Source organism: Rhinopithecus bieti, unplaced genomic scaffold, assembly GCF_001698545.2.
Source record: "Rhinopithecus bieti isolate Rb0 unplaced genomic scaffold, ASM169854v2 scaffold_30015, whole genome shotgun sequence".
In the NCBI taxonomy this organism is placed as follows: Eukaryota; Metazoa; Chordata; class Mammalia; order Primates; family Cercopithecidae; genus Rhinopithecus; species Rhinopithecus bieti.
In genome coordinates this window covers 161,457-169,686 of record NW_016812995.1, presented here as the reverse complement: position 1 = coordinate 169,686, position 8,230 = coordinate 161,457, and the positions used below count along the sequence as shown (strand labels likewise).

General features: G+C 57.3%; 1 protein-coding gene across 5 annotated transcripts in view; it reads right to left on the bottom strand.

Moving 5' to 3' along the window:
* Positions 1 to 215: 215 nt before the first annotated feature.
* The window catches only part of VILL (villin like), a 22,520-nt gene continuing 14,505 nt past the window's right edge, over positions 216 to 8,230 (bottom strand). For 4 of the 5 annotated variants that reach the window (XM_017847392.1, XM_017847394.1, XM_017847393.1 and 1 more), the window contains exons 11-20: positions 7,940 to 8,040; positions 5,808 to 5,945; positions 5,541 to 5,699; positions 4,819 to 4,998; positions 4,083 to 4,228; positions 3,003 to 3,147; positions 1,433 to 1,615; positions 1,155 to 1,226; positions 707 to 958; positions 216 to 457 (exon numbers count right to left, since the gene is read on the bottom strand). In XM_017847392.1, the coding sequence (XP_017702881.1) occupies positions 344 to 457; positions 707 to 958; positions 1,155 to 1,226; positions 1,433 to 1,615; positions 3,003 to 3,147; positions 4,083 to 4,228; positions 4,819 to 4,998; positions 5,541 to 5,699; positions 5,808 to 5,945; positions 7,940 to 8,040 (1,490 nt within the window). In that variant the 3' untranslated portion in view covers positions 216 to 343. Of the gene's footprint in view, positions 458 to 706; positions 981 to 1,154; positions 1,227 to 1,432; positions 1,616 to 3,002; positions 3,148 to 4,082; positions 4,229 to 4,818; positions 4,999 to 5,540; positions 5,700 to 5,807; positions 5,946 to 7,939; positions 8,041 to 8,230 lie in introns of all 5 variants that reach the window. The other variant, XR_001880540.1, reaches the window with a different exon arrangement.

Sequence of the window (8,230 nt, the reverse complement as noted above, 5' to 3'; positions counted from 1 at the left end):
GTGTCCCCATGTCCTAGAGTGCTGGAGCCTCAGCACCTCACTCTCCACCTTCCTTGCACACAGTTGAGTAGGGCGGGGGGTATCTGGAGAGACCAATGAGAAATAAACCCCTCTGTGGGGTGGCACCGAGAGCTCACACTCGCCAGCCCCGGAGGCCCCTTCCCCTGAGAGGTGGCTGAGTGGCCCGGGCTTGAAAGCATGCATACCACACCTTGTATGGGCTCCCTGCTTTTACTGACAAGCAGAGGATGACCAGAAGCCTCTGAGGGGAGTGGAAGCAGGGCCTCCCCAGCTTTGTAGGTATGTTGGGGTGGGGGGTAGGGGCAGTCGAGAGGGCTTGGGGTCAGAAGAAGCCCAGCTGCTTTTTCTCCTGCTGCTGCCTCCACGTGGCCATGCTGTAGAATTCCTCCTTGGATTTCCCAAAGATATCTTGGAAGTCAGAGTCTGAGAGATAGAACTGGGCAGGGGAGAGAGGGGGAGGTACAGGGGAGGGTGTCATCTGAGCCCAGAATCCTGCCCCACTCAGGAGCGTCATCCAGGGCTTAGGACTCCTGCATCTGTCTGCCCACCACCCCAGCTAGAAGACACATCTCCCGGGGCAGCTGCCCACTGCACGCCACCAGTGGATCCTGCCTCGGGCTCCTCCAGCTCAGTGTCAGATGCACTGGTGCTGGGGCAGTGAGTGATGGGGGTCTTGGGCACTCACCTCCCTGCGGGCAGGGTCCACGCCCTCTGGCAGGTCCTCAGCGGCCTGGTGCATCAGTTGTTCCCGGCGCAGGCCCCTGTTGATTGTGGCGCTGGTGCTGCTGACAGAGCTGCTGGTTCTGGTGCCACCCGACTTGGGGCCCCGCATCAGCTCATTCTCTGAGCTGTCCTGGGAGCCCTTGAGGGCCTGCAGGGCCACGGCACCTGCCCTGCCATTGCCCGGCCATCTGGATAGCCGGAAGTTGTTGACTTCCTGTCCAGAGAGGAGCCTCAGGCTGGGGAAGATGGGGAATCGGTAGCCCACAGGGAGGCTGCACTGAACCCACAGGCCTCTTGCCTCCAACTGCAGCCCCTCCCACCTACCAGGGCCTGGCACTTCCCCTGCCTATCAGGACCATGCGGTCAGAGCCCAGGTCACTGTGGGGAAGGCTAGGGGCCTCGGGACTCACTGCTGTTATCTCAGAGATGGTTGATGTTGCTGCTGGGCTGCCCTCCACCACTTCCTTGTGGGACAGGTGGCTCTGGAGCAAGAATAGGGGCAAGTGTCAGGGCCAGGGCAGGAGGAGGGGGCACCAGTAGGAGTCAGGAGGGGCCTGAGGACAAGACCAGGTCTCTTACACACACTGGCAATCCCCAGCCAGGGCAGTGCCTCCTCATTCCATTGGCCCAGGTCAGGCTCCTCTCCTCCCAAATTAGGGTGGGGCTGGGGGTTTCAGGCCTCACTCACGGTCCACTTGTAGGGGTCCCAAGTGAAGAACCATCCAGTGAAGGTGGGAGGCTCATGGCCCTGCTTGACCAGCACGATGGGTGTGGCCGGGCTCCTCCCTGCTGGGTGGGTCTTCAGGTACTCCTGGCCCCAGGCCACCGCCTCCTTCCACTCACTTGCAGCTTCCCCAAGCCACAGGAAGATCTGGGCCACAGAGGGGGCCTGGCCTTGGGCAGGTGGAGGGGCTGCCCAGAGCAGACCCCTTCCTGTCCACTCCCTGTCTATCAGTTGTCCCAGACAGGACCCCACATACAGATCCCTGGCCAAGCAGACACATCCAGCAAGCGGCCATACCCACACATCCGTGAACACACGAGAAAGTCACAGGAATGCATGCATGCACACATATTCAACCCACACATCTTTTTTTTCTTGCATGGTTTACCTGGAGATCAATCCACAAATACTTACTGAGCACCTACTGTGTGCTGGGCCTTGGTCTAGACTCTGGGGCGTCAACAATGAAAGTAAATGGACAAAAATCCCTGCTCTTATAGAGCTTTCATGAGAGAGCAAGTCACATGCATGTCTGGAGGAAAAGTGCCCTAACCAGAAGAAACAACCAGTGTAAAAGCCCCGAGGTGGCCGTGTGCCCAGCATGTTCAGGGAACACAAGGAGGCCATTGTAGCTGCAGCAGAAGCAGTGCGGGGGTGCGGGGGGAAACTGGGTCAAAGAGTTGGGGCTGGCCAGGTCACGAAGGGCTGTGGTAAGAGCTCTGGGTTTGTTCTGAGTGAGATGGGAGCACACAGCTTCATCACCAGTTCAAACAGTGCTGCAGACATGGCCCCACAGAGACGCAGAGAACACACATTATTGCAGCTTACACAGTCATACAGTCATCCATCGCCACACAGCCAGACAGCAAACCATAGCCACACAGTCATCCACTGTTGTCAGACACAGCTGCACGTAAACACAACAGCCCTTGTTTACACAGCCACGCACACCCAGCCAGTTACACCGCTGTGCACAGAAACACAGACCCACAAACACACCCATCCATCACGCACCCACAGCCAGTCACAGTCTCTCACAGACGCATTTTCACCAGTTGCCACTGGTCTGGTCAGTTCTACCATCATGTGACCTCACAGTCACTAACAAAGTGTCACACACAGGTGCACGAAGGCAAACGCTCACACCAAGCCACACACAAATGACTGATGTGACTGGGCATTCCACTCACAGTCACTCATGCAGCACTGACACATGCTTGGCCGCAGGTACTGTCGCTGGAGCCACACACAGTATCATAAGGCACACAGAGCCGCACACAACTGCAAACATGGTCTCAGTTACCCCTGAGTTCCAACACACTCCTAGTCTCCCAGAGTCTCAGTGCTGCCACCTGGTGACACACACTCATCCATGGTCTCATATGCACCGCAATGCAATTGCTCAGTGACAGGGTCACACAGACTCACCCACAACCCTATGTACAGAGTCAGATGGCTAGATACACACACACCCAGTTACACAAACAGATACACTCCCATTCACAGCCCCACCAGGCAGGGGTGGCCACTTTACCTCCTGCCAGGTGTCCAGTAACATGATGTCATACTCGTCCAGGTCCTCCTGGCTGAAGAACACCACTTCTGCCAGGACCAGGCAGCCCATCTGCCTGGAGCACTCAAACAGTCGTGGCTGGAATCTGGGGACCTCCTCAGGGAGCCTGGCCAGCACGGACAGCAAGGCTGTGAGCCACGCAGAGAGGCACCCCAGCCCATGGCACAAGTGCCCCAGCCCGGGGGCTGGGAAGCCACTTCTCAGGAGTGGGAGCCCTGGGCCCTCCTCTGAGCCCCATGGTCGGCTCCCCGAGCACTCTGCTCTGCTCTGGGTGCAGGGCCCCTCTCTGCTCAGGGAGAAAGCTTTCGCCCCACCCAGCTGTGATACAAGATGTCCCATGAATTCCCCTAGGAGAGGGCTGCAGGGGAAGGGGAGGGCCTGAGCTGGAGTCTCACCCTCCCTGGGATGGGAGGAGCTCCTCAGCCCACCCCTGGCAGAGAGTAGGTCTCCAGCCCAAAGTGGAAGGAGGGGAAGCCAGGCTGGGAGAAGGAGGCGGGAGTACTGAGCTCAGGAGAATTGCGGGGAGTGCAGCACATAAACTAAGCCCCACAGGCAGACCAAGAGTGACCAGGACTCAGCTCCCTCCTCCCCTTGAGGCCTCACTCCTACCTGCCACACAAACCCTGTCCATTTACACACCACACACACAACACCCAGAATACACCTGTTCTTGCACATCCACATGCATTATATACTGATACATCATATGACACTGTATACACACACACTGGGCACTGTGACCCCTGAGGACTGTAGGGTGCTTTGTCCCCTGGCCCAGGACCAGGACAATGCAGGGAGGGGATTCTGCCAGCAGAGAGCGCCACTGCCCCCACCCTCCCCAGCATCTTCGAGACCCAAGTTACCCAGGCCTGGGAGTGAAGGGCTGGCTGTGCTCGTGGGAGTCTCTGTGAGTGGGAAGCTGAGAGTCCCCAGTTCTAGTCTTGTCTCTCCAGCTCTCTGTGTGAACCCCAGTCACCCACCCTCCTCTCTGGGCCTCAATTCCTCCTCTGCATAAGAATACTCTCCTCCCAACCCTGTTACCTCTTCTTGCTGGGGTAGGGGGCCCGGCCTCCCAGGGCCTCCCAGAAGTGGGGAGGCTCCTGACCCTCCAGCACTGTTTCCTCATTCTTCTTGGAAATGACAGTGACCACCACCCGTGCCATCTCACGTTGATCACCATTACACCCCTAGCAGGCAAAGAGATGGCTCAGGCCCTGTATGAGGAGGGGCCTTCACCTCCAGCCCCATATCCCATTTACGGGGTGTATGGGATGGGGCTGGGCCCAAGTCACAGGAGGCCTAAGCTGACGGCAGGGCACTGGTGAACAAGGCATCTTCCTCACCCTCCAGGCCTGTGTCCCCAGCTGATCTGGATCACAGGGTCTGGGACCCTCGCAAGGTCCAGAGCATGGGATGGGAGGCTCCCAGGCTTAGAGGGTCAGTCATAGTTCGTGCTGAAAATTAGAGAAAATTCCAGCAAACTGGCATAGGCCTCCCCTTTTCCCAAGAGACCTGGGAAGGGACATGCCCTGTGCTCCAGGCAGTAAGGAGGCGGCGGCCTGGGCCTGGCTCTGACCTGTAGACGCTCAGGTCCACCTGTAACTTTGTAACTTTCCCCAAGTTCCAGAGGGGACACTGTGGCTTCTTCCCCTCCCCATTCCCCCCATCAGCCTATCTGAGGCTGGACTCAAAGTCTGCATCCCCTATGGAGAGGACCCACCCCCAGCCTGGCACCACTACCTCTGGGCATGAGTCAAGTGGTCAGTGCTGTGGGTACCTTCCCAAACCAGAGGTAGCAGATGCCGGCTGTGACCAGCAAGAAGATGTCATTGGAGTTGAGGGACGAGGCACGGGCTGGCACCTCCATGGTCTTGGTGTTTTGGCCGTCAGTGCCTTGCACATGGAAAAGCCTCGTGGTGGACGCTGACTGCCCCTTTCCATGGTGCCCAGCTCTCTCCTACAGGAGAGCAAGGCCTCAGGCTGGGCAAGGGCTCCCGGGGGCGCCTTCCTGTCCCAGTGTGGGACATATTACCTCAGAGCTCAGGGACCCTTGCTTGAAGCTACCACAGCCCTCACTGGTGATTTCACATGAGGAGTATAGGACCCTCTACTCTCTAAGCATGGAGTGCAGGAATACCATCAGTCTGGGATAGGGACAGACCCTTTCTAAATGAACCTTCCCCCCCATCTCTGAGTGGTAGGGGCATGGGTGCTCAGGCCTTGGAGGTGGAAAGTGGGGACCAGGTTTGCCAGTGTGCGGCCCCAGGCAAGCCTCTGGCTCCCTTTCAACTCAAATTCCTCATCTGGCTCTGGGACTGGGGAGGGTAAGTCAGGCAGGGGCCAACCTTGGAGCTCCTGGGCCTTAGACAAGCTCTGGGAAACTAGGGGATGAGAAGCAGGCCCCAGGCCCAAAGAGAAAGTGCTTAGAAGTGTGTGCAAGGGGCCATGGCCCATGCAGAACTGGGCAGGCTGTGGCCAGAGGGGCAAGGTGAGACCTACCTGGAAGATCACCAGCTGGCCCTGGAAGATGGCGAGGAAGTGAGGGGGCTCGCTGCCCATGGTCACATGCTCCTGCACTAGGGCGCCACCATACGTTACATCCAGCTCCTCAGCGTTGCTGTTTAGGGCCTTGATCTCATCTGCCGTGGCCTGGTGGCCCTGCAGGTAGAGGCAGTGAGTGAGGGCGTGGCCCAGCTCTCACATCTCACTCCCAGAGCCCAGCCCTTGGGCTTTAAGGTGAGTGCCGCCTCCCTCAGGCTGGCTCACCTGCCATAGGTACAGGATGTACTGGACACGGCCCAGCCTTTGGTACGTGTAGAGCACAAGGTAGCAGTTGCCTGCACACAACTGTCCATGATGTTTGGAGTCCACGGGTTGCCTGTGTAAGTCCTCCATGCACCACACCTGGGGAATAAGGGACCGATGGGCACAGATGGCTGCTCTTCCTGAACCAGCCCACCCATCCTGCACCCAACCGGAAAGCTCTCCCCAGCCTCCGAGGCCTTCCTCATCCACAAAGGCCAGGGGCCCACCCTCAGCTCCAGGCCCATTCCGGGCTTTGTGCTGGGCTTGAACAAGGATCTGCAGGCGACCCTTTCCCCATGGACCTCTGAAACCCACCACACTTGGGAGATGGACCCAATCCCAGCCACATGCCCAGCCCCAGTCCCGACCCCACCAGCCACAGCCCTGGTTAGAGGCAGTTCGGTCCCCTCCCAGGTGCTTGCTGCTCAGGCCAGGGCAACAGAAGCCAGGCGGAAAGGGAAGCCTTGGAGCTCTTGAATGAATTCCCTTTTTTCAAGTGTCATTTAGAAAACACAAAGCCTGTTCAAAGACTGAAGGGCAAACACTGTCTCACATCTGTTAGTGTAGTTTCTTCTTCCTGTGGGTGGCAGAGCCTGGAGCCAGGCAGACTCTGGTCAAATCCCAGATAGGCCCTGTGTTAGCAGTGACATTGTTCTAAGCTTCAGGCCTTTCCCACCTGTATATTGGGGACGATGACACCTCCCTTACCTCACCTCTGCATGGCAGGAGACAAGGCCTGGGTGTCCTTTCCCACACTGACCCTAACAGTTGTCCCTGGGGAGCTGACCTCCAGCCCAGAGCAGCCAGAGCCCTGTCTTTCACAAAAGGGGCTGACCTGACCACAGGCCACTTGGCACTTACCGGACAGCCAGGACCCCTGGCTCAGGCCCTCTCTCTGCCTGCCGGTCCACTGTCTGCCAGGAGAGATCCCCTCCCTGACTTTGTGCTTGGCGCCTGAATTCCGGAGCTCTCTTTCCCTCCGTCCTTCACCTTTCCCTCTGCTTTCCTGTCTCCCTCTCCCACTGTCTGGCTCTCTGTCTCTCTCTCTCTGTATCCCATCTATTCCTGACCCCCCTTCTCTTCTCCCTGTACCCCATCTCTCCCTGCTCTTCCTCCACCCCACCTCCTCCTCCCTTCCCTCTGTCTCCTCGTCATCACCTGTCCTTCCCAGTCTTTTTTTCTCTGTCTCTCATTGTGCTCCTTCCCTGTCTTCCTCTTTCCCTGTCTCCCCTTTCTTCCCCCTTGCCCATCTTCTCTTCTTTCAGTCTCTTCTCACTCATCGCTTCTGTCCATCCATATTAGGGCAAAGGAAAAAGAAATCTTGGTTTTCTCTGACCTCCACCTACCTCGAGAACTAGGACCCCTTGCACACGCCCAGCAGTTCTGTTCCCACAATTCCACAGGATGCCCACATCAGCCTTGGGGCCAGATGGGACCACAGTTTCTGACTCCATTTTATTTAAAAACTAGGGCCTAAAAAATTCAGGGCTCTGCCTAGGGGGTCAGCCAACAAGTCAAGATACAACCCCACACTATACAGAGCCTGGAAGTGGCCCTCAACCCTGTGTCTCGCAGGTCACTGGACTGAGACCAGATGAGTGGTTGACAGTGTATGGCTATGAGCTGGGGTTGGGTGTGTGGGGCTGTGATTGATTATGTGTGATCATGTGTCTGTGTTGGTGTGTCTCTGTGGATTGATGGTTGTGTGTGACTGTGGTCATGTCTGATGTAGAGTTTTTGCAGCTTCATATTTGCGGTTGTGTACTTGGCTGTGACTATGTATGTGTGTATGTGTGTCTGTATAAGCATATGTTTGATTTTGTCCTACATGTGACTACAGGGCGAATTTAAGGGTCCAAGTGTTACTCTACTGTGTGTCTGTGTTATGTGAGTGCCCATGGCTGTATATGATTAGCTATGACTATGAACTGCCTGTTAGAAGAGTGTGTAAATGTACACGTGTCCCTTGGTGTCCCTGATTGTGTATATGGATATGGACCTGGGTCACGTTAGATAGCAGTCATACTGTTTACCTGTAGGCAAAGCTTACCCCTGTGTGCCCATCTTCCCCCAGCTAACCCAGTGCCCCTCACCTCCACCTTCCCAGAGCCGTCGTCCACCATCCTGAGCTGGGCTGCTAACTCAGGCTGGGTGTGCAGCTTGCCCACGTCCAGCTTTACATGAATCAATTTATCTGAAGGTGGAGGAGCAGGCGTCAGTTGCGCCCTCGGCCCCATCCCCTCCCACACCATCCCTGCCCCGCCCACTCCTCAACCATCCCTCCCAGATTCCAGGTCCCGCCCCGTCCTCCGCCGCCCACGCCCCTTTGCTCATCCTGAGAAGGTTCTGTTCCGCCCCGTGCAGGCCAGGCCCCGCCCCCTCCG